This window comes from Panthera onca, chromosome B3 (assembly GCF_046562875.1).
Source record: "Panthera onca isolate mPanOnc1 chromosome B3, mPanOnc1 haplotype 2, whole genome shotgun sequence".
Taxonomy (NCBI): Eukaryota; Metazoa; Chordata; class Mammalia; order Carnivora; family Felidae; genus Panthera; species Panthera onca.
The window spans coordinates 84,391,169-84,418,769 of NC_138344.1; the positions used below are offsets into that span (position 1 = coordinate 84,391,169).

General features: G+C 34.5%; 1 protein-coding gene across 6 annotated transcripts in view; it reads right to left on the minus strand.

Moving 5' to 3' along the window:
• RALGAPA1 (Ral GTPase activating protein catalytic subunit alpha 1) overlaps window positions 1-27,601 on the minus strand; it is a 263,713-nt gene that overhangs the window by 15,789 nt on the left and 220,323 nt on the right. For all 6 annotated transcript variants that reach the window (XM_060619520.3, XM_060619522.3, XM_060619525.3 and 3 more), the window contains 2 exons: window positions 17,131-17,289; window positions 15,560-15,687 (listed from right to left, as the gene is read on the minus strand). In XM_060619520.3, the coding sequence (XP_060475503.2) occupies window positions 15,560-15,687; window positions 17,131-17,289 (287 nt within the window). The remainder of the gene's footprint in view (window positions 1-15,559; window positions 15,688-17,130; window positions 17,290-27,601) is intronic.

The window sequence follows — 27,601 nt, forward strand, 5'->3', positions numbered from 1 at the left end:
GCTGACCTTCTCTGGAAGAAGAAAAAGTGAATAAAATACAACATATATATATATATATATATATATATATATATATATATATATATATATATACACATAAGGTATAACATTAAGAAAAAAGAAAACTAATAACTTAAAAAAATCATAATTGTTAAAGAAGAAATCCTATAAATCTTGAAAGTAATTACAACTCATTACAATTTAGCACTGAAATGTTTTACCCCATTGGTTGTGACAACTTCTTAAATTTAAAGAAATCTTTGGGGTGCCTGGGTGGCTCAATTGGTTAAGCGTCCAACTCTTGGTTTTGGCTCAGGTCATGATCTCATGGTTCGTGAGTTTAAGCCCTAGCTGGCCTCAATGCTGACAGTGCAGAGCTTGCTTGGGATTATCTCTCTCTCCCTCTCTCTGCCCCTCCCCTGCTTGTGCTCTCTCTCTCTCCCAAAATAAATAAATAAACTTAAAAAAAAATCTTTAAATTTTGCATAAATTCTACAATGGTATGAGACAACAAATTAGTTAATAAACTATTTCTATTCATTTCAATGGCCATCTGTAAAGAAAGGAGAAAGGGAAGAAATGTCAAGAAAATCTCTGTAGATAAAAATCAGCGAAGGGTAATTTCAAAACCATTTTAGGCAGATTTCCAAAACTGCTCTGGCACACTATAAGAACACAGGTAATAACACCCTTGAAAAATAATACTCAGAAATTTAAATATTTAGGTTTTTAAAAAGACTATCTTGAGAGGCATGCCAGGGCATCATTTATTGAGAGTATTTTGGGGCAGTCCGAACTAGAGGAAGATACAACGATCATCTACCAACATTTCTTTCAGTAAGCTTAGCAAAATCGTTATAAAACGTTTATTCACAATAAGCCTTGCCTGGATGGAGAATACAAACATAGATTTGCTCAGAAAAACAAAGCTGCTGATATGTAGAGTCAGCATTAGAACTTTGGTCATTTAATAGTCCAGTGCTCTTTTCTATATCCAATCTCAATGATTTCAGTTTTGTATGGAGAAAAGAAAGGTATAGGAAGCATTTTAGTTAGTTCAAGTATGGCCAACAAAATGTTAGCTTAAATTTGGGGACTGGCAATTTTTGAAAAATGTTTATATACAAGAACATTATATATAATACATAAAAATTCTTGGCACACTTTAATAAAAATGAGAAAATAAACCACATTTGGCTTTTTAGTTCGAAAAGGCCCTGAAATATCTTCAAATATTCTGAAGTGATGTCCTTACACAGGGTCTTAGAGAAATAATGAAAAATAATTTTATTGATATAGGATATATGTAGATATATTTTGCAAGTACATCTCAAGGATCGTGTGGCTAATTTATTTGCAGTAATAAAGGGGCATGTTTTCTTGAAATATACAGGGCAATGAAGTATCCCATGAACTATTTACTAGGCATGGCTCACCTATAAGATGAAAGTAATATACTTGCTTACATTATAAAGCATCTGGTAAATTAATAGTCCATTTCTTTCTTACAGTAGCTAATTTCATCAAGAAACATGCAGTGTAGCTCATATTCAGTAAAAATAAAATTCCCCCAATAGAACAAATCTTGGTATTAATATTGTTTATTTGTACTGTTAATAGAAATTCTTCTGAAAGTCTGCAACAGGTCATAACAAATTATTGTGTATGATTTTTATGATGCATTATATTAAATTCTTTAGTAGTTGCCACTACGCAATGAGGGAAAAGCTGTGATTTGTCAGAGTAGACAAAGCTGGGCTTTAATCCATCCTTTTAACCATACTGCCAAGTCTATATTGTTTTCACTGCGTCTCAATTAGGAGACAGGCAGGACACCTGGTACTTCTTTATCTAAGTCCCATGGGCTGCCAGATGACTCAAAATCCATAACAGGTGCTAAGGCAGTGTGAGGATAGTCCTATTATTGAAAGCTGGAGTTGAATAAAATTTGGACCATATATAATTGCTCATAAATCAGCCAATTACTAAATGAAAACATTAAGTAAAAAGTTGATAAGCCCAATTCTACCAAAGTTCATGTAAATACGTTTAAAAAGATTAACCTTAAATAAATAGGATTAAAAACTTAAACCTCCCTAAAGGTTCTAAAAATCCTTCCTGATTTAATAATCCAATAATCACTGATGGTTTCTAAAAAGCACTAATATGATTATGGAATATGTGTATCTATTCCACTTTCATGAAAGTTGTATGAAGTAAAACATCTAAAAGAAAAACTAAGTTACCTAGATTTCAAATTTAATATGAAGTTAAAATTTTAGACTTTCATTCTTGGTAAGATGTACTTAAAAATGTTATCGTACATAATAAGACTTTCACAGTCAACAGAACTACTTCAGAATCACAAGTATTAGATTAAGAGTTTAAAAAACATTGGGGGATGACTAGAAACAATCTGTATTGTTCCTTTTGGGAACAAAAATTTCAATACGTTAAAGTTGAGGAAATGAACTTATGTGTTTGAACTAAATACTAAACTTGGACTCTTGTTAGAAGACGGCAAAAGGGAAAAAAATTACTAAATAAGTGAAATTTTACAGTGTACAATTACTTACGTGTTATCTCTCCCTAAATGTGTACTAACTTAATTAAGATTTTGTTTAAATGCTGTAATTATCAGGAGTACAGAAAAAGTGATTTATTATCATGGTAAGTAGTTACAAAGTACAACAAACTGTCATTTAAGACTGTGTCATAGAATCTATGATAAACAGTATATTGGCTTAAACTAATGCACTATATGCCCCTAGGGAATGATGGGCTTAGAGACTGGACTTTAACATCAAAATCTACCCATTAATCTTGACTTAAATATAATCTACTCTGCAGTAAAAGGAAGAATGGGCATTCAATGAATTACTGGTTTTGAAATACTGCACTGGTGTCCATTTACTAAAAGCATTTAAGGGGACATGAGGAGATGGACCACTAGTACCTTTTACAGACTGTTACCATTTCACAAAACATGCATTTGATTTTCCACCAACTTAGCAAGAGCATCCCATTAAAAAAAAATTATAAACTAAAAAAGTTTTCTGAAAATATCTCTCTGATCCTTTTAAAGGACATGTTGTCGCATAAGGTATAATATTGCAATATAATTTGGTCACTTAAGTTCAGATGAAATAATCATCTATGGAAATATACTATAGGCTTAAAAAAGCTCTAATTTTTTTTTAGGACTGGTTGTAGATCATTGTTTCTTTGCATCAGAACCACCAACTGCTTGATTTGACTGACCAGAAATTGCAAACACCAAGAGTACTGTTTATACAAATATCATGGCCCACAATGCTTCATAAAAAGGGAAACCCTCATATCTTTAAAGATACTCGAAACAGACTTCAAGGAGAGAGAACCAGGAGTGACTGAAATAGTTACCAGCTACCCATTTAAATAATAAATCTGGTATTTAACCTTAAGATTTGCTGACTAGTTTATCTATAATGATTATTTTAGCACTTGCAATTGTTATGCATAAGATTAATTTGCATTTCTACATTAATACAGCTTATAGGTATTCAGATGATATTTGGGAATTCTAAAAAGCATAGTATAAAGGAAATTAAGCCAAGTTTGTCTTTAACTTTATCTGATACATTAATTGTGGTGGTTTTTAATCCATTTTCCCTTCTTTTAAATTCAAAAAAAATTTTTGTGAACATTAAAAAAATATATTGTTTTTATCTAAACAAAAATATCATAAAGCTAAACTGACTTTTGCTCTGCTATAATCTGGTGGGTTTAAAATAGATAATGGCATGTTAACAAGGCATTACTCCAGGTGGTTGCTTAAATATATTTATTTGCTTTCTTTTTGATAGTAGGTATGTGCTAAATAAAAGTCAACACTCCTATCAAGACAGTAAATGTAGAAACATCAGTTCTACAACAGCTATTTTTGCTCCTTCTCTTTTCTGAACAGCAATTAGTAAAGCAACCCCTTCCCCTCCTCCCTAGTGCTGTCAAGCTGTTCAGAGCAGTTTGCAACTCGACAATGGTACCATTGTGAATGCTCTCTGGGCTTCCTTCCCACAGAGAGTTAAATGGGCAGTTCCTGCTGCCCATGATTGGTGTCCAGTGAAATAATACTCAAGAGCCAGGTTTTATCAGCTTCACGCCAAAGAAGTGAAGCCAGGGAACCCAAGCCTTCATATCATACTGGACCATATGCCAACCCTGATGGCCCCAAAGGTTTATCACTAAGAATCAGGATCCATCATGTCCCTTGTGAAATTTCACTTCACATACCTTATGTGAAATGCAAAGCTTCACTAAAAACCGAACCTTCTTTACAATTGGCATGAACAGATGGACGGTAACAGTGGTTTGGCAAGCAAAAGTTAAGATTTAAATAGGCTGTATTCTAGTGTTTGAGAGGAAAAAGCAGTTAGAAGAAAATGGGGAGATTTGTGATCCATAGTTTAATTTTAATTCCATTATTGAGTTATTAAAAATTCAATGGCAAAAGCCCTTATGTTCAGTAAAAGGAAAAGAATGGATTAAAAGCACTGCAATTCCTATGTCAAACAAGGTTAAAGACTAATTTCAGCTTTACATCCTTCATTCTTTGCTATCTGAAATCCCCAAATAGCATCTAAATCTGTTTTTATATTAAACAAAGACTAAAATAAAACTTGTAAAATATGTAGTAGGTGTAGTGAATGATAATATGAACATACCAGTGCACCTTAATCACCAATCAAAAAAAAAAAAACGTAAGGGTTTAACAGAGAAAAAAAAAATCCCTGTTCTATCACAGGTAAGAATTTAATAAAGATGGAAGTAAAGAAACTTCAAGTTCTATGATTTTTTATTTTTGTTTTTTATTTATTTTTGAGAGAGAGAGGCAGGGGGGAGACAGGAGGGAGGGAATCCCAAGCAGGCTCCACGCTGTTAGTGCAGAGCCCAGTGTGAAGCTTGATCCCACAAACTGTGAGATCATGATCTGAGTCGAAATCAAGAGTCTGCTTAACTGACTGAACCACCCAGGCGCCCCAAGTTTTGTTATTTTTAAAGACTTTTTGCTCAATACCCGATAGAGTTCTCTACCTTCTTTCTGTTGCACTATGATATGAACCAATTGTTAAGACTGGCATATGTAGGGGCTCAGTCGGTTGAGCGTCAGACTCTTAATTTTGGCTCCTGTTGACTTGCGGTTCATGGGATTGAGCCCCACACTGGGCTCTGTGCAGACAGCACGGAGCCTGCTTGGGATTCTCTGTCTCCCTTTCTTTCTGCCCCTCTCCCACTCATGCTCTCTCTCAAAACAAACAAACAAACAAACAAACAAACAAAAAAGGTTGGCATATGTAGACCACACTGCCACTCTGGATTCGACAAAGCAGGTAAGAGATGGTGAGGTGCTTTCCTTTCCTTTGCTATTTTTGTTGTGAAGCCAATGTACTATCAGACTAGGATAAAAAAAAAACAAAACAAAAAATCAAAAAACACTTCATTCATCAGTAACAAAGTATAATAATGTGTAAAAGCACAACAATGTATAAAAGTACTTTATAGGAAAAGTGTAAAGAAGGCCTGTTATGCAAAAATATAAGTCTATCATATAACAAGATTATGAAAATCTCAAGTGCCTTTTTGAAATGGCAGATATGTGTAAATATTATCAAAACACTTAGAGAACTTCTTAGTCTCATTAAGAAAAATAATACTAGTTGTTATTAGCCTGGCAATTACTGTATACTTAAGTATAAAAAATACTTTAAATAATAATCTTATTTTAGAAAGGCTTTACTATAAAAGGAAAATATATTCAAGCTGTGCTCTGCTATTCAAGAGGTAAAAATGATATAAAAGCAGAAGGAACTGTCACCTTAGACACCGGCTGTTATATTATTGGTAGTAACATTAAAAAATCAAGTTTATGGTTTGGTTTTGATTCTTCTGCTTGACTACATTTTCTGGTTTTGACCTCAGCTGCTATTATTCTTCCCTTTGTTTTATATCACCTGGTAGTGAGGAACTCCTTGTGTTTCTCAGCCACATTACACTTTTATCCCTTCATGCCTCAGTAAAACCTTTCCTAATTCTTCCTCCCTACTATCCTCTCCCACTGTAATAAAATTAATCATCTTTACCATCTTATTTTGTAGGTATCACTATTGCTGGACTCCTCATCAGAGGCATTTCATTCATTCACTCATTCTTTCATCCATCTACCTATCCCCATACCTACCTACCCAAGCACAGGGCTCTCTCTTTCTCCTGTACCAGACTATAAGCTCCATGAAAGCAGTAACTATCTTGCTAACCCTAGCTTTTCTCTCACACCACTTCCCATATAGAAGGTAGTCAACAAATACTTGGTGAAAAAAAATGAGAGATCCAAAATTGCTTTTTTGGGATGAAGAAATATAGACTTTTTTTTTTCCCCCTTACATGAACAAGGTTGGATGCCATTATCAGATGCCATTCAACTTCTATTGAGATAATCACTTTTCCCCCCTTTTATAATGACTTATTTCATAGATTTTTATTTATTTCTGAAAGGATCTTAAACATACTTAGTCATTTTGCTGTTGTTCAATATAGCTTTTTTTTTAATACTTAAATTTGTCATTGGTGTATTGAATGTTTTTGGTAGAGAATAACAATTGAAAATATCTGTATAATTAATACAATGATAATAGAAATAGAAGTCGGTCATATACTGAAGTCATTTTTGTGAGCTCCCATTGTTTAAATATAGGAAAAGTAATTATTATTGGTCTACATTAGTAAAATGATAATCTCTAGAGAACATTAAGATGCTATTTTCAGACATTGGTTCAATTCTATAGAATAAGTTTCATTATTATCAAAAATTCATTATGTATCAGAGAGATTTATATTTACTGCTTTTATATCTTTTTGAAAGGACAAAGGCAGATTTGCTAGACCTAAACTAACACCTTTAAAGGTATACAATAAAATATTCCCACACTGACTGTAAGGAAGCCTCTCAAAATACCACTAACATCATCAATAGGCACTTATTGCTATTCCTTAAAAAGAACAGCTGAACAAATTAAAAGTGATACAAGAATACATTAGCGTCATAATAGAAATGTTGCACATATCCAGGGTTCCTGTGTAAATAATTACTCTGTGTGCATACATAGACTATAAGGTTTGGCAGTAAAATCCAGGTCAGGGGAGAGGGATGCTTAATTACAAGCTTAAAAAAAAACCATCTTCAATAGCAGTGCCCATGTCTTTAACACAGGAGACTGAAGCCGGCTCCCACGACAGAGCACATTGTTAAGTAAATAAGTACCTTTGTCAGCTCTTGGAGAGGTCATACTACAATGATTAATATCAAAGGCACAAGGGCTGCAAGCACTTCAAAAGCCACAAAACCTGGATCACTTAGTTGATAAGGCATTTTATTTAAAGAACCATTTTCTCTTTTTTGAAGTATGAATGACCATAATCATAAATCTTAGAGTTTGTAACAAATAACCAGTTTGTCCATGAAGTTTAAGACTTTCGTTTAGAAAGTAGGTAGAATGAATGGCACTTACAAGATATTGAGGGCTCCTAATGGAATGAATCAGTGACGTAGGTGGTGCAAAAGTTTAAGTAAAACTGAAGACCTCAGTAATACGTAGACTCCTACCGCCACCCCCCACAGCTCTCCTGTGGCTGCTGCCTTCCTTGCCATTCAGCAGTAAGTATAAGCCTTCAGGACTACAGCCATGGCTGCCTTCCTCCTTGGGGGCTGTGTGTGAGGGACACCATATCGTACTCTTCCTAAGACGACATCTGTCACTTCATCAAGACACAAGTGTCTTAGCTCCGTTTTCTCCTTGACAGATCTTGCCTTCCCTCCCCTTCCTCTGACTGTAAGAAGTGGATGGAAAAACCTCACTGATTATTGATCTCTGATTATTTTCATTAAACCAAATGTTCTCTAATAAAAATATAATGATGAATCAGTCAAAATACAGCACCCTTGTGTCTACCCTATTCTGGCTTGGTCATGTTATCAGATAGTTTCTATTGCTCTTAGGTTTCCAGCATGCTCTGAGAGTTGTAGCCTAGGCTAATATAAACCACAAATTATAACAACAAAAACAAAGAACTTGTTTTTAAAAGTACATTGGGAAATGAATAGAAATTTTGTTAAAAGGAAAAAATGAATAGTTAATCCATCTACCCATGAATCCATCTACCCTACCCTGTACTATTACCCAAATTGCTAGCCACTTACTGCTGTGCTGAAAGTCAGTAAAACCAGTTTAAGTAAGACTCATTAATATGTGCACACACATGGTAAGTCCTATAACAAATGTTTTAAGACTAGAAGGAAATCTTTTTTTTTTTTTTTTTTTTTTTTACAAAGTTACTTTGGGTCATACAGAATGAGTATATTAGGTGGAAGACAGTAGAGAAAGGCATTCTTTGCGCAAAAACAGAGAAAAAGAGAAGGGCATTTAGGGATGATAAATATGGTCTAGCTCGACCCATGTAGGGTGTCCTGGGTGTCAGTGTGGTGGGAGATGAGCACAAGGATGGGGGGGCAGAGCTGGAAGGAGTACAGGTATGTTTGACAAAACTACAGTGAGAAATATGAGGTTGGGAAGGTTAATAAGCTAGTAACAACTGCTTGCACGTAGCCAAAGAATTCAGATAAGAATTGCAGTACACGGTCAAGCCATCACAAGTCTTACACTTGATCTTAGCCAAAAGGCCGAGAAGCGATATCATCACAAGTCTTTTAGTATACTTATATTTGTGTTTTAGAGGAGTATCTCCAGTGTAGAGGATAATAATATCACCATCAAGTACCAGGTAGCTACCATTTTCTGAGCTCTTGCCACATGACAGGCTGCTTAGTGCTTCATCTAGATAATTTCACCTAATCCTTATAACAGTGTTGAGTTTGGTACTCTTTTTTTTACAGATTAAAATAAAATTAGACAAAGACAGTGACACACTTATTAAGTGGTTCTGGACTCAGAAGCCCAGGCTGATTTCCCAACAATCAACTTCCATACTTTAAAATATAATTTATAAATTAAGGACAGTCCATATTTATGAATATTATCTTTCTGAAGAAATAATCTTCAAAACACAGTATACATAAAATTATGTAGTTTCTCAATAAACTCACTTTCTTCTTAACACGAAATGGCAGCAATATTGATGGGCCTCCCTGAGAGGTTTTATAATGTTCTATCATAATGAATGGCAAACTACATTAGTGGAGCCAATCAATTACATTTCATTTCATTTTGGCTCTCATACTTTTGCAACAAGTTCTTTACATTTGAGTAGTTGAACTGCAGGGATAACAAACTGTGACTAATTGAAGAATGATCATTGACTTCTGGTAATTTGTCTGATAAAGTTAAACAGAAACCCAATTCTGGCATTTACAAAAAGGTCAAATCTAAACAGATTAGAAGAAATCAAATAATATTGGTTCAGCAGGAAAGAATATTAAACCTAGGAAGAATGTGTTTTTTAAGGATGCCATTTAACTTTATAATATCCCCCATACTGAGTATTTCAGAATATCACGTATGTACATAAATGCATGCATGCATACATACATACACATAAAGCCCCAAAATACAAATTACAAGAATTATAACATACATATTGCATTCCATCTAATAAAATCTCATCCTCTGAGGCCCAGATTTTCTATGCATTCTTCCCTTATTTTCTTACTTTGAAAGCAATGACTTCTTCTTTGGAACTCCTAAAGCATTTTATCTTATAACCCTACTATCCTGTGTTATATTTTATCTTGTGTTATAATTATTAATTTACATTATTCTTTCTCCTATTAAATTGTAAGCTTATTGGGGAAACAATTATCATCTACAGTTGAACCCTTCAACAATGTGTAGGTTACCAACACCCCCATGTAGCCCTAAAATCTGTGTATAACTTTTGACTTCTCCAAAACTTAACTACTAATAGCTTACTGCTGATAGGAGCCTTACTGGGAACAGTTGATAAACACGTATTTTGTATATTATATGCATTTCATACTTTATTTAAAAAAATTTTTTTTTAACGTTTTATTTATTTTTGAGACAGAGAGAGACAGAGCATGAACGGGGGAGGGGCAGAGAGAGAGGGAGACACAGAATCGGAAACAGGCTCCAGGCTCTGAGCCATCAGCCCAGAGCCTGACGCGGGGCTCGAACTCACGGACCGCGAGATCGTGACCTGAGCTGAAGTCGGACGCTCAACCGACTGAGCCACCCAGGCGCCCCTCATACTTTATTTTTTAAAACAGAGGTATACATTAATTTTTTTTTAATGTTTATTTTTGAGAGAGAGAGACAGAGCGTGAGTTGGGGAGGTGCAGAGAGACAGGGAGACACAGAATCCGAAGCAGGCTCCAGGCTCTGAGCTGTCAGCACAGAGCCCAACGTGGGGCTTGAACCCATGGACTGCAAGATCATGACCTGCTAAGTCTGACATTTAACCCAATGAGCCACCCAGGTGCCCCTATATTTTTTATGTTTATTTATTTATTTTGAGAGAGAGTGGGAGACAGGTAGAGAGACAGGGAGAGAAAGAATCCCAAGCAGGCTCCTTGCTGTGCTCAGCACAGAGCCTGACACAGGGCTCAATCTCATGTCTATGAGATCATGACCTGAGCCAAAATCGAGTCGGATGCTTAACTGACTGAGCCACCTAGGTGCCCCTCATACTGTATTCTTAAAGTAAGCTAGAAAAAAAAAGTTAAGAAAACCCTAGGAAAAAAAACATTTACAATAGTATACGGTATTTATTGAAAAAAAAAATCCACATGTAAGTGGACCTGCACAGTTCAAACCTATGTTGTTCAAGGCTCAACTGTGATTTGTCTCTACATGTCTCTCAAATCTTTACTACAATCATAAAAGTGATCAGTAATTTTTTTTTAAGTTTATTTATTTTGAGAGAGAGTATTTATTTTGAGTATATGTGTGCACATGCAAGTGGGGGAGGGGCAGAGAGAGAGAGGGAAAGAGAGAATCCCAAGCAGGCTCCTTGCTGTCACTGCAGAGCCTAATGTGGGACTTGGTCTCACAAACCGTGAGATTATGACCTGAGCTGAAATCAAAAGTCATATGCTTAACCAACTGAGCCACCCAGACGCCCCAGTAAATATTTTTGATAGAAGAGAAAGAGTTCTATCTCTTGAACTGGTGGTGGTTAAACTGTAATTATTCACCATATAATATATTTAGAATTTATGTACTTTTCTCAAATTATATTTTACAGTAAAAAAGGTTAAAAAGAAATATTTAAGAAAAATGGGACATGTGAGATGGTTAATTTTACATCAACTTGGCTAGACCATGGTATCCAGTTTTTGGTTAAACACGTCTCGATGTTGCTGTGAAGTTATTTTTTTAGAGGCAATTACCATTTAAAATCAAGAGACTTCGGTGGCTCAGTTGAGTGACCGACTCTTGATTTCAGCTCAGGTCATGATCTCATGGTTCGTGAGTTCAAGCCCCACATCAGGCTCTGCTCTGACAGCACAGAGTCTGCTTGGAATTGTTTCTCTCTCCTCTTTGTCCCACCCATGCTCACTCTCTCTGTCCCTCAAAATAAATACATAAATATTAAAAAAAATTAAAATCAGAGGCTTTGAGTAAAGCAGATTACCTCTGTCATGTATGTGGGTGCACCTCAACCAATTAATCAAAGGCATTGAGAGAAAAGACTGAGGTCCCCACAGAAGTAAGGTATTCTACCTCCAGATGACTTCTGACACAGATTACAATATCAACTCTAGCTAGAACTCCTGCAGGTTTCAGACTTGCCAGTCCCCACAATCATGTGAGCTAATTCCTTAAAATTAATCTTTCTCTATCTAGGTATACACTTCCATCTAATTGATTCTGTTTCTCTGGGAACCCTAATACAACATGATTACATACTGTAACTTCTAAAAATTTCTTTGTATGATAAATCTCATGTTAAAAAAAAGAGTACATACATGATAGCATCATATTTAACATCTGTACATACTTGAAATGTCTCTAGGATCATAACAAATAATTGCTTTTAAATTTTTATTTACTGTATAGAGTCATGATAGCTAAGATCATGAAATTAGTACTTTGTAATTATTATCCCCACTACAAAAAAGCCAAAAGAAAGAAACAACCCAATCCCAACCTCTGCGCGCGCGCGCGCGCACACACACACACACACACACACACACACACACACACACACACACAGGTTAACTAACAAATGATGGCTAAGATCAACCTGAAATTCCCCTCAGGGCCAATGGTTACCCAGAATCTGCCTATTCTTCCTCCCCAGCATTGCATTTCAATTCTAATTGCATGATCAAACCAACAAACTGAGCTTGAGACCAAAAAAAAAAAAAAAAAAAAAAGGCAAAAAAAAAAAAAAAAACCAAAAAAAAAACCCCTAGCTGACAAAGACCAAGGTTGCAAGAAAATGTTTTTCAAGTACAAGTAATGCAAGAAATGACAAGTGAAGTGAAGGAGAGGTTTCAAAGCTTGAAAGACAGTCATCAATACTGACAGATTACTGTAATTCTGGCTGCCAGCATGATCGATTTGGACAGCATATGACAATCAATATTGTCCTCATTTAGTGAACAACATTAGATTCATAGTTACAGAAGATGTTCCCAGGATAAAATTTAAACTGTATTTAATGATCATAAATAGCACAATTTATGCTGTGGAATCTTAGTGGGTACTTTCACTGGGCATAAAATAACTAACGCAGCAGTACAATTATCCAAATATAAGTGAGTTTATTACATATTCTTTTATCCTCTTATTTCTCTTATTAAAGTAGTAACTGGTGGTTTTCAAAGCCTACTTCTATTTCAGTTTCTTTTGTAACTTCTGTTAAATTCTATTGATCTGTTTTAGGACATGTGATTTTTTTTCCTTAATGGGAACTTACCTGGATTTGTCAAAAAACATACATTGTAAAATTTAATGTATTTCTGAAATATATATTTGTTTTTTAAAATTAAAAGACATCTGTAATTCAAGATCTTAATAACATCTAGTTGTAATTTAGTATATAAGGTTTCATTGAAAAATCAAGCAATCTACCTGTGTGAAATCATTTTCCCTGATACTTAGTATTAATATAGAACTTCATGAATCTTTGTAAAAGATGACTATATATTTTTCAGATTAGCAAAGGCTAAGAGTATCTTTATTATATCCTTTTATATCCTTAAGTAGTATGGGGAAATAATTTCCATATGGCTTCTAAATTCAAGCTTCCAAGTCAAGAAAAATTTCTTTGATTTGATTTTATGTTTTTATTCTGTGTGTTCCAGAAGCGGTTTTGCTGATGGAAATTGCTCATATTGGCTGTGTAAATAGTGTTCATGTTTACTCTTTACATCTGAAATTATCTCTCATCTTAGAAATTTTCTCCAATGTTGCATCTATTAATGTCTCAGCAAGATTAAGAACTTCGTGAAATAGGCCTGAAAATCCAATACAGTCAATTAACCTACCAACCAACCAAACATAAAAACTCAATTAGGCAATTCCTTGGTGTTGGGTAGAGTTGTTTTATATTGACTGTAATCTTTACACATAACAGAATTAATCACTGCACAAAATAATGTACCTTATTTCATTTCCTAAGCACATCCAAATTCATTACCTCATTTAATCTTGACAATAATTCTGAGATGGGTATTATCTTTTTTTACAGACAAAGAAAGTGAGGTCTAGAGATTCTATGACTAGACCAAGATTACAAGGCAGAGCTTGAGTTAAAATCATTATTTTCTAACTGCAAACCCAGCCACCATACCTCTAGTGTAACATGTAAATCTGAAATAGTTCTCAAAAGAGTATAAACTTAGGTGCAGGAAAAAGAAATTAAGTCATAGCCCCCAACACTTTTATTTTGCATTTTTAACTACTTGGTAAGGTGTACATCTTAAATATTTGTACTTCAGGCCAGAAATAGTTTGTGTTTGCTCAATAAATGGAGTTCCTGTTTTATGACACAAGAGGCAAATAGAATTTTCTACTACAATCTAATTTCTCTCTCACCACTTTCCCAAAAGATTTAAGGCATTCTTTCAACTGTGTCTTAAATGAAAGGGCGGAGGACACTAACCTTAGGATGAACATCAGGATCAGGCCATGATCAGAAAGACAACCTCAGAGGAGTTGACAATGTGGATAAAATGAGCTTATGGGTAATAATCTGCGCATTCCTTGTAGGATTAGCTACCTTTCTAGAGATATTCAAGAAATAATAAACTGAATCCCTACATTTCACAATGACCACTTCAAATCTGATCTTTCAACTTAAAGTGAAGATATAACTGTCACAAGTAAGAAATGCTATATAAATGTCATTAAGCTTAATCAATATATCATGCCATGATCCACCTATAATTCCATTTCACAGTGTCAGAATACATGAGAAATTACATAGGAATCAGATTGCTTAAGTCAATTTTCATCAAAAGAAGAGAATATATGTGGCAGACTTAGGATAAATCCATTTCATGTGGAATAGAACTCAGGATATTTTAAAAAGCCTTCCCTGTGAAGCTTAACATCCACAATTTATTAAGAAAAATAATTGAAATGTTTTTAATCATATAGAAAAAGTATATGGAAATAGAAATTCATTTCAGAAAGCAATTAAAACTGTGTCCCAGGCATTGTTCTAAGAGCTTTATACATACTGACTCATTCAGATCTTATAACACAGTGAGCTAGGTGTTATCATCCTCATTTTATAGATACGGAAACTGAGGCTCAAATTATTTAAATAATATTCCCAAGGCTAGATAGCTAAGCATTTGAGTCCAGAAATCTGGCTCCAGGAGCCATGTTCTTTTTTTTTTTTAATGTTTATTTTTGAGAGAGAGAGCAAGCGAACACGAATGGGGGAGGGGCAGAGAAAGAGAGAGACACATAATCTGAAGCAGGCTCTGTGCTCTCCCCACAGAGCCCGACGTGGGGCTCAAACCCACGAGCTACGAGATCATGACCTGAGCTGAAGTCGGACACTTAACCAACCCAGGTGCCCCTCCAGAAGCCATGTTCTTAAACACCCATGTCCTCTCATACTTCCATGTCTTTATCTTGTTCCCTCTGCCTGGAATGCTCTTCTTAATCTCATCCACCTGATTACCTCTTATTCATCATCCTTCAGTATTCAGTCCTCACATTTCTGAGGCTGCTTCTCATTATACCTCCAAAACACTGTACATAACTCTGTTACAACACACGCACTAAAAACTGTATATTTCCTTAACTAGATTGAGTACTTTATGATGACTGTTAGGGTTATTTCTATACATGCATAGTATCAGAGTACCTAGCATGGGACCCTAATTAGTTAACCAAAAGATAAGTCCTGATTAGTAGTGTATAAAAGAAAATACATCATTAAAATATCACAACAGCACAAACACTGGGGAGGAACTCTATCTCTATATATCAATGAACAGAAACTCAAAGGTACTGACCCATAAGACATACTTACCTTGGAAAGCAGACATGTATTAGAGTAGAAACCATACTGTTAAAAAGGATACAAGTTTTGATACAATGGAATCAGAGATTTTAGAGCACGGCTTGCATTTATAGCTGTTGCTCGAACCATAATGGGTAGAACTTTTCCATTCACAATAGCACCATCAAAAAGTGGACCAAAGAAGGGAACCTGATTGAAAAATTAGAACATAATTTTATACTCATATTGAAGAAAGGTTGTTATAAATAAGAACAATCAAGCCACTGCACACAAAAATGTTTCTACTTCCTCTTTAATTCTTCCTTCAGTAGAAATACTATTCAAATTTAATTCTTTTCCATGATTCACACGAAGACAATAAATAAAAAATGCCAAAGGTCTACATGGTTTCCTATTCAAACAGAACTGTGCTTCATTTAACTGACTAAATAATTTATATTCCCTGCCAATTTTCAAATTTTTGTTGTCTCAACTGTACACAAAAATTCAACACTGGAAATAAATTTCTTTTCTTCCACTGAGTAAACACAATAAAGATAACACATTCTCATAGGCAGCAAGTTAGTTTTTCATTATTTTTGTGACCACCTTTACTATAGAACCTAAAAGACCTTCATTACATAGTTTATTAGAAAAAAAAATCTATTTTGATAACTGTCACTTTTATCAGATGACTGACAGTTTCAAAGTAATTCTATTTGAATATGGTTGGTACAGATGACAGCTGAAGGCAAGGACATGGGATGTGAATAATACAGTAAATATTTCAGGCTTTGTGCCCATATGTTGTCCCTGTTATATATTCTTCTTTGATTTTTTAAAAAAAGAAAAACCTGGGGGTAAAGGGGCAAGGAAACAAAACAAAAACAGAAAAAGAAAAAGAAAAAGAAAAACCCATTAAAAAAGTAAAAACCATTATTAGCTTGTAGGCTGTACAAAAATAGGAGGTGAACCATAGTTTGCTGACCTCTGGTTTATATAAACCCTAAAGAAACCTGGCTGTAAGCTCAAATTCACATGTGGGAAAGTGAGTCTAATTCAAGAAATTCTAAAGATTCATGATCAACTGTCAAAAACTAGGTTTTCTATAAATTAAAAGTATTTGATTTAAAAAAAGTAAGAAAGATACCCAAACACTATCACACTTTTATTATTTTGAAAGTGTGTTTCAACCCTATGGTATAAGACATCCAACCAGAACAAATTTTTTTAATACTTTGTAGAACTTTCATTTATTAAAAGTGACACGATTAAATAATCATGTACTCCTTAGTAAGATATACCAACTAAAAATAAAGGAATCATACATTCTTGACCTAAAGGGAATGATTGCTTCTTATTTTACCTTTTAGGAAACTATAATCATCCTCTTAATAAAAGGTAATCCTGTTGTGATCTTAGTACAAAGGAACTTCTGCTCTGGCACTTCTCCCATTTGAACATAGTTTCTTGATATTTTTTCTGTTTTAGCTCCTTCTGAACCAGACTTATACAATTTACATTGTTACACGAGTCTTTGTCTCACTTCCCCTGTTTTCACAACCTGATGCCTAGTCTAATCCCTCTGAAAGAAGAAACTCACAAACCCATTCAGAGCTCAGAAAATATTATTAAAATATAGTAAGTTCTTACCTCTGGTTTTTTCATTATCTGGATACTGAACATGTGATTTTTCATTGGATATATGACAATAAGGACATCACCAAATTCTGTAGGAATAATTCCTCTCCTGTAGTCTCTAGTATGCTCTGACCAAACAATGTGTACTTCATCATTTCCCAAATGTCTCAACTGGAAAACCAAAATAGTTCATAGTGCTTTAGAAAAAGCATACAGTTTTTCATACAGCTACTGACAACATACTATACTATAAAAAATATTAAAAGATAAAGAAATTAAAACCTCCCTCTCTCTCTGCCCTCCCCCACCGGCACGCACGCGCTCTCTCTCAAAAATAAACAAACATTAAAAAAAATTAAACAAGCGAATATTTTAAGATTCTACTCCTTTTTTTCTGACCATTCTCTCAAAGTGCTAATGAGCAGTAAAACTGCCTAAAGAAGGCAACAGGAAGAGAAGGAAAAGAAATAGGTAAGTCATAAATTGGGTAAATAACCTATTAAGTAAGAGAAAGTCGACTGTTTGGTTCAACAAATTTCCAGGGTTTCTTTGCCTATGAAATGTTGCCTACAAAATTCTTCCAAACAGACTTCTTGAAATTTGTTACAGTCTCAAGATGTTGTTTAAATATTTGTGGTGCTTACAAAGGCTTCTGGCAATCAGAGAGAGTTAACATTATGGTGGTTAAAATGATAAAAAAGCAAAGCATCCAAAAGTTGGATTTCTAATAAGTTATTAGAAAAATGAACTTAATGCCCATTAGTCTTGAGTTTTCTTCATAGAGATTATTGTATAAACATGTATTTTAATATACAATGTGGTTATCTTAGTATATTAATGGATTCTGTCACTGTCAACATCTGAGTGCATTTTTGGTGCATATCTCACATGGGCTCTTTGACTGCTTTCAGATAAATGGACACACTGTATGGGAAGGTTTGGAAGAGAGAACTAGGATGTCATCAATATTTTTTGTATGAGCTAACATACAAATGATTTGTTTTTGAAATATGTAATTTACTTGGCTTAAAGACCACAGAGTAAGAGAGAAGTTTAAATGTGTCATTTAAATAACAACAAAAAAAGGAGTCAAATCCAATTAATGAAAGGCTCTCTTCTGTTAGCCTTAACCCTGGAGTTGTTTTTTGTTTGTTTGTTTGTTTTTTAAGTAAGCTCTGTGCCCAACCTGGGGCTCAAACTCATGACCCCAAGATCAAGAGTCACACACTCTACTGACTGAGGCAGCCGGGGGCCCCTTAACCCTGGAGTTCTTAACCCAGGTTCAAGGGGTCTGTGAATATTTGAAAATTACTTGGCAAAATTTCATTTGTGTATTTTTCTGAGAAGAGTCTATCAAATAGGAGTACGTAATACCAAAAAAGCCAAGAACCATTGTTCTAATGGTTTCTAAAGTCCCAAACACCAGTCGATCTTGAAAATCCTAATCACTATGAACATCACTAAAGTATCTGAAAATACAAGGTAAATCCCTGAATTTTAACATTTTTATTCTTTTTTTTTTAAACATGTGTATTCTTAAGCAAGAAATGCCCTCTCAGATACTTCGATGGATTATAAGATAGAGGTAGCTATTACTCTAAAGACAGTACCCAGCTAAACCTATAGACCAGAATCTATTATTTTAGAAATATAGTATAAAAATATTTATTTTCTTTTAAGGAGACTTTTTTAGGTTTAAGCGTATTAAATATTTTTTCCTTTTTGGAAACAATAAACATATTTATTGCTCTAAATTCATGATGGTAGGCCTAATCATCAAAATATTGTTTAAGTTTTAATTCTTCATTATTTACACCACAACACACACACGTGTCGAAACACACACCCCTTGAATGATATAAATTCGGTACTTGGGCTCTGTGACATTTTAAAAAACCAAACAGATTACACAACTTAGAAAAGCTATGGCTCTATAATTTCATTTTTTAATCAAAATACTTTAAAAATATCCTTCCTATACAGCCATCCCCATGTGTCAGCTTCCCTAATAGGTTTATGTTAACTGAATACAAAAGAAATGTGAAATAAATTTAACCAGGAGGGATGATCCAATCTAATTTTGATACATTAATGTCATATGCTGTACATGTTACAATAGCAGCCAGATCTAATACTAAGCTCCAGGCTATACTGAGATTTCCAAATGGCAGATTGTTCTAAGTGATATCAAGTATAATTGAAGTAATAAACGATAGTAAAAGCTGAGCACACTGTCAGGAAGAATTTAAGTATTTACTTTTTAAAATTAAATGAGTTAGGTTAGGAAAGACAAGACAACTGAAATAATGCAGGTCTCAATTTACAGAAAATTCCTTTTATTTATCTGCTACATTAACCCTTGAACTCTTGCCAAAGCTATCTATAATTTCTAGTGCCTACTTATCTAAAGAAATGAGAGAAAAGGGCAACTAAAGTTTTATCTTATAAACAAAGCCTGTCTTCAAATATCTACCACAGAGTCTTAAAAGTCTGTTATAGAAGTTTAATGGGAAAAAAATAATACATTTTTACTGAGAGGCTGTAATGAAGATATTATTTATGGCAAAGAACCATGCATATAACAAAGTCATGCTAAACATATTCAAGCATTTTGAGGGGAAAGCTTCAAGACCATCCCTTACCTTTTTTTTTTTTTAAATAATTATGTTGTCATGATTGGGCATGTTTTTGTATCTTTAAGTCTTTAAAACTTACTACATAATAAACACAAATTGAGAAATTGCTAATCATTGGTATGTATATCTTAGGGATTTTTGAGAGATTGCTGAAAGAATGAATTTTGAGTATTAACAGTTAATAGAAATTTCAAAAGTGAAGTGTGTTTGACACTTTGACATGAATATATAATATTTGATGTTTATTTATTCTCTATCTCTTAAGGACTTACAAGGTTGTGTCCTGTGTATCCTCACCAGGTTTTCTATACTCCAAAAATTCTCAAAGAGTTCCTACCTACATGTTTTTGTACCCAGATGCTAATCACTTCTAAAAGAGAGTACAAGACTTCTGTTTATGGGATAAATCTGGTAAAATGATTGGCAACCAAACAGCCCTTCCAAATCCACTTCAAATGCTGATGAAATAATTTTAATTCAGCTATATAATATAGGCAGCAGATTATCATTATCAATTCATGAAGATAAAGAAGTTAAATGAAATTAACATGTACAAAATTGAAATCCTCAATACATTATAGAATATTAGCACTGAAAGAGACCCTAAGTAAAGTTCTGATTTCCAGCCCCATACGGGAACTCCCACTGCAACATCTCTGACAAGTAATCCTGCTTCTATCTGAATGAATACTTCTAGAGTTGGGAACTTTATACCTTCATAAATCAGCCTATTCATTTTTAAAGAGCTACAATCATTAGAACATTCTTTATGCTAAGCTAAAATTTGCGTTCCTGAAGCCTGTTCTTCTACAATGATCCTTATCAAAGAAATCCAGTCTATATTCTATATGTTATCGTTTCAGATATTTGAAGATTGCTCTAATGTAGATTTCAACTTTTATTTTCCAGGTTAAATGTGTCCTTACTTCCTCTTTGAGTTTGCAAAGCTATTCATTATCCTGGATTATTTACCTCAGTTTATTGATGTTTCTATTCAATTGTGGTGTCTGGAATTGCACACATTACTAATATATGCTCTGACCAGTACAGTAAGCTCATAGTGGGACGACTTTCTTTGTTCTGTTAACTGAATTATTTTCTGCATTTTTTCAAAGTTGGCTCAAATAGTAGTTGTGATTAATTCAAACCCTTCAGTCTTGTTCGTATAAAGTCCTAAGCAGGTACAACTGACTGCTAGAATTAAAGAGAGAATTTATTCTTTTTATTTATTTATTTACTTACTTATTTTACTTTTTTTTTTTAATATGAAACTTATTGTCAAATTGGTTTCCATAGAACACCCAGTGCTCCTCCCAACAGGTGCCCTCCTCAATGCCCATCACCCACCCTCCCCATCAACCCTCAGTTTATTCTCAGTTTTTAAGAGTTTCTTATGGTTTGGCTCTCTCCAAGAGAGAATTTATTCTTATTAAATTTCACCTTGCCAGGGTCAGATTATCTTTAAACCTATCTTGTTAGTCTGGTTCTGCTATTCAATGTGTTGGCTCTCTCTTTCACAGATTTGGGCTATTCTTAAATTCAATTTCTTGTGTATTTATTTAGATTTTAGATAAAAATGTCAAATAGACAAATCTGGGTAACAGCCTTATATGGCAAGTCATTTCAATGTTCCTCCTGGTTAAAATAATATCCAACATCAAGAACCTGGGTGGCTCACGTTGAGCTTCCAACTTCGACTCAGGTTGTGATCTCACAGTTCATGAGCTCAAGCCCCACTTCAGGCTCACTACTGTCAGCCTGTCAGTGCAGAGCCCGCTTCAGATCCTGTTTACCTCTCTCTGTCCCTCCCCTGCTTGTCCTCTCCAAAAATAAGTAAAAAAGAAAAAATATCCAACATTTATTAAATTCTCCCTATTCTAAGTGCTTTGGCATAACTGAATTTTAACAACAATGCTACAAAGTAAGTACAATTGTTATTACCCCTATTTTTTTTACAGGTGAGGAACTGAAGCTGAAGAAGATAAATAAACTTGCCTCATGTCACATAAGTAGTTACGTGGTAGAGCCAGAGCTGAAACTCAGGCAGGCTAATTCCAAAAACCATACTTTAACCACTTCTCTATATGCCTCTCATTAAATAATTAATTTAGGTCTCTAGATATGATTATACAACCAGTCATGAATATACTTAATGAACTATTATTAAGACCACATTTCTTCAACTTGTCCACAACAACTTAGCTAAATGCTTTATACTGTCTATGGCCTTCCCTGTCTAGTAATCCTATTAAAACAAATTAAGTTACTTTGATGTGATTTGTTATGGTGAACTCATGGTGGCTCCTAGTGATCACTACTTCATTATCTAAGTGCTCACAAACCATCTGTTTAATAATCCTATTTTGTCAGGCATTGACATGGAGCTCATGAATGTTAGTAATTTTTGTAGTTAGTGGACTGTTCCATGTCCTTTTATGAAAATCAGATGTTTGCCTATCTTAAGACAGTGTTCTCATTTTCTACAATTATCAGAGATTACATTCAATTCTAGATTTCCTCAATGCCACAAAATAGAATTCATTTCATGGAGCTGGAGACTAGATTTCATGTAAAGTAACTTATCATCTTTCACACAATCAGGTTATCCTCTGAATTCCCCATTTCCATTGAAAGTACCTAACTACTAATTATAATTAGTTAGGATCAAAATCTGAAAGTCTTCAATTTCTGTTTTCCTTACCTATATCTCATTTTTTTTAAAACGTTGCCCTAGGTCAGATGTTCAAGTCATCCTACATACTTGCACTAGTTCATAAGTTCTTAAAAGGCCTCTCTCTTACCCTCCCTCCTTCTTACCTATCTTTCTTGATACATTAGCAAATACTGAGAGATGACTAAATGCATTGTGCTGGCTGGCACAGACAGATACAATGGTGAAAGAAAACCAAACATAGTCTCTGCTCTCAGAAAGCTTCAAGTCCAGTGAAGGAGACAGAATAAAAGAATTAATAAATGAATAATTAATGATAAAGATAATACTCTAAATAAATTTCTCTGAATGCAAATAACAAAGAAAACTGATTATTACGGTACTTGAAGAATGCACAGAGGTTAATTAGGTTTGGCAGTTCAGGAGATTGTGGTATGAACATGCAGAAACTGAAACTGAGTAATACTCACTGCTTCGAGCCCTCATTCTTTTCCCTATCTTTCAGATACCCACATATAGCAAAAAACCCCACTATCATATACTCATCAATCATGTTAAAAAAAAACATACTTTCATATATTTTAGGATCATACATATTTTCATATGTTCACTTGCTGTCTGCATCATTCATTTTTTTAAATATGAAATTTATTGTCAAATTGGTTTCCATACAATACCCAGTGCTCATCCCAACAGGTACCCTCCTCAATGCCCATCACCCACTTTCCCCTCCCTCCCACCCACCATCAACCCTCAGTTTATTCTCAGTTTTTAAGAGTCTCTTATGGTTTGCCTCCGTCCCTCTCTGTAACTTTTTTTCCCCTTCCCCTCCCCCATGGTCTTCTGTTAAGTTTTTCAGGATCCACATAAGAGTGAAAACATGGTATCTCTCTCTGTATGACTTATTTCACTTAGCATAATACTCTCCAGTTCCATCCACATTGCTACAAAAGGCCATATTTCGTTCTTTCTCATTGCCAAATAGTATTCCATTGTGCATATAAACCACAATTTCTTTATTCTTTCATCAGTGGATGGACATTTAGGGTCTTTCCAGAGTTTGCCTATTGTTGAAAGTGCTGCTATAAATTGGGGTACAAGTTGCCCCTATGCATCAGCACTCCTGTATCCCTTGGGTAAATTCCTAGCAGTGCTATTGCTGGGTCATAGGGTAGGTCTATTTTTTATTTTTTTGAGGAACCTCCACTAAAAGGCAACTGATGGAATGGGAAAAGATATTTGCAAATGACATATCAGACAAAGGGCTAGTATCCAAAACCTATAAAGAACTCACCAAACTCCACACCCGAAAAACAAATAATCCAGTGAAGAAATGGGCAAAAAACATGAATAGACACTTCTGTAAAGAAGACATCCAGATGGCCAACAGGCACATAAAAAGATGCTCAACTTCACTCCTCATCAGGGAAATACAAATCAAAACCACACTGAGATATCACCTCATGCCAGTCACAGTGGCTAAAATGAACAAATCAGGAGACTATATAGATGCTGGAGAGGATGTGGAGAAATGGGAACCCTCTTGCACTGTTGGTGGGAATGCAAACTGGTGCATCATTCATTTTTAGTAATTAAGAAAAGGTTCTTGAAACAATAGGCATGGTATCTAGTATACAATTACCTTAGCAGAGTGGGCACTCAACATATACTGCTGACTATTAAAAAGACAGTCTTGAAAATGCTTTATTGAAATGTGTGACTTAAGTGCAGAAGGTGTGTTTGAAAAGACAATGGCTTGAAAACTGGGTTTTGAAACATACCAACAACCAGCTGAAAAAAAAGAAAAGAAAATCCATACTGGACTTTCTTCTAGTACAACCAGAAGCCTAGAATAAAATTTTCCTTTAAAATATTTTCCATTACAGAAACTCAAGAAAACAAAGCTATTATATTTGGAAACTGTTGGATTCTGAAGTTTCAGAGGAGAAGCAACAGTTTTTAGACATGTGGGGTGGCTTTTTTGGTTACATTTGGACGAACATGGACTTCACAGTTCTTGGAAAAACACCAGAGGGTGTTCAAGTCTGTATGCTTGTGCTGAAGAAAAAGAGAAACACAGGTGGGAAAGAAAAAGGACCACAGGAGAAAGAGAGGAGACCTAGGAAAGGGCTCAGAGAAAAGAGAAGAGGAACAAGACATGATTAGGTTAAGTCTAGTTATAGTACCATGTACTTATCTTGGTAAATTTTTTGTCATTATGTAGTGCACAGCATTAAAACAGAATTATCTGCAATTATGGCATTTATTTAAATACGCCACTTTGATGATGACAGGAGCTGTAGGTGCTATAAAGAGAATAAAATAGGGTAATGTGGTAGTGTTACTGGGTGAAGGGGACTTCTTTAGTTGAAAGGTTTGGATAAGTCTCTCTGACAAACTGTCATGTGAATCTGAGGATAGAACAGTGAGAGTGAGAAAGCCTGATGATGTGGAGAAAGAACATTTAAAATGGAAAGAACATAAGTGCATAGCCTCTGAGACGGGTATGAGCTTGACATGCTGGCAGGTCAGAATGAGAGCCAGTGAGGCCAGATTGTGCTAAATGAAAAGGAAAGTGATAGGAGATGAGATCAGAGAGGTACGCAGGCAGGTGGCCAAATCACGTAGGGCATTGAAGGCCGTAATGAAGAATTAGAACTTTATTCTACATGCAATGAGAAGTCACTGCCATACCATCCAAATTATACCATTTGTAATGGTGAGATAAATTTATTATGAGCCATTTCTCTATACTCTTGTCATAAATAATATATTTACAGAAATTGGGGTTAAGGGTAGAGGGTATGATATTAAAATAGAATTATTTTATGTAAGATTGTTAGTTTGGGGTCAAAACCATGAGTATAATTCTGTACCATTGACTATTATACTAACTCTACTTTTACTAAAATAATAAAAGTTTTTGTTATTATTTCTTAAATTTGTTTTTGAATTCATTTTCCAGACTATATTTAGCATAAAAGTTCTCTGGAAAGTAAGGTATATTTCAATTTTATTTCTAGATAAGATAAAGAAAAATAGGTCTAAAATTAAAATCTGACCAAGCAGGTCAATAAAGCTCATTTATTTGGGAGACTATTGTGACCAAATTCCAAAACAGAAAATGAAGTGCTGTCCATTACATTAACGATTTTTCAGAGGAAACTGACTTGGCTGTATAATATTTCTAAGAGAGTACTTTGTTAGACTGAATGTTTGATTAATTTGCTCAAGAAGTATAGTCTATGTTGTAAAAATTCTGTTACTACTGTCTTAAGACTTGAAAAAGCTTCCCTTCACAAGAAATAAAACACTACATTTAAACAGGTTCAAGGATATTTACCTCTCATTCTGAGAAAATAAAATGCTTAAAATAATTTACAAAATCACCACATGATTTTGTAAATAAAAAGTGAGAACTAAAATTAGTTTCTATAAAATAGATATAAATGATTTTTTCCTATCAAGTTTAAAACACAGAACCAGAGTCGTAAATAATTCTAGCTTGCCAGAGGCACGGCTATTTCTTTATACTGACTGTCGACTACCTAATTTAATTAGAGGTATTAAACTCCATGCTGAGGTCAACGAGCCTTACTTCCTCCAATATTACACTTCAACCAGTGCTCATTAATGTGTCTACTGAATGGATTAACACACCTAAAGATATATGTACAAAGGAAAGGGGGACAACCTAATGATACCCAATTGTTCATTTGTAATAGGACACATGTTCTAGGCCTCAACTTATTACCACTAATGTGGAATTTATTAAATTCAGGAGAAAAAATACCAATACAGAAAGTGATTTTTTTATTAGGGAGAACTGGTATAAGACAACTGGTTTCTATGATTAAGTTTAAATGTTTAACCTTTTATTAAAAACAAAATTGATACTATAATAGAGCTAAAATATAAGCCTGTTGGAAAAATCTTACATACTAAGACTCTGAAAAGCAGATTAAGGGCAAGATTCAAAGGGAATAGGGAAAGGAAAACTCAGTATATATAGAGAAATAAATGTTAAGATTGTTTTGACTTCTATCAAAAAAAAGGTTTAGAATAGTTATATTGAATTATGAGACCAGGTATATTTTTCCTTTCTACTGAATTAAATGAAATGTTGCCTCAATTTAGTCCCATCCTGATACAGATTTTATTTAAACTGATTTAAATTACCTAGGAGAACTATACCCTTCCAAAATGATGTTGCTTTATTATATATTGTTTATAATTTTGATGGGCTTCACTTTCATATGGTAGGTACCATACATGTGAAAGTAGTGACAATTTAAAATTTTCACTAAAACAAACAAACCCTTTAAATTGTTTTATTTAAGTAAAAAAGCCTAAGTAATGAGGGTAATTTTCTTCAGTAAAACAGGCATTAACAAAAAAACCCAACAGGCATAATTATTTTAACAACTGAAATAATTCACATGCTTGCATTCTAAAATTTCTAAAAAATGGGGCGCCTGGGTGGCTCAGTCGGTTGGGCGTCTGACTTCAGCTCAGTCACAGCTTGTGAGATGAGCCACACACAGGGTTCTGTGCTGACAGCTCAGAGCCTGGAACCTGTTTCAGATTCTGTGTCTCCCTCAATCTCTGCCCCTCCCCCACTCACACTCTGTCTCTCTCCTTCAAAGACAAACATTAAAAAAATTTTTTTTAATAAATAAATTTCTAAAAAATTATAAATATATGCTTACATTTTAAGTCAGGATACTTCTGAGATGCCTGGGTGGCTCAGTCGTTTAAGTGTCTGACTTGAGCTCAGGTCATGATGTCACGGTTTGTGAGTTCAAGTCCTGCATCAGGCTCTGTGCTGACATTGTGCAGCCCGCCTGGCCTACTTGGGATTCTCTCCCTCTCTTTCTGCCCCTCTTCCACTCACGTGCATGCACTCTCTCTCACAAAATAAATAAACTTAAAAAAAAGTAACAATACTTCTGACATCTCACTATTAAATAATTGGAATATTATGCCATGCAATTGCCTGTGTCCTTTCTCCCCACATTGCCTGTGGGAAAAATATTAGCACTTTTCCACTTGGTAAATTACCAAATAATTTTAAGTTTATTTATTTTTTCCAAGTTTATTTATTTTGAGAGAGAGAGAGAGAGAGAGAGAGAGACACCACGTGTGCGAGTGGGAGAGGGCCAGAGAGAGAGGGAGA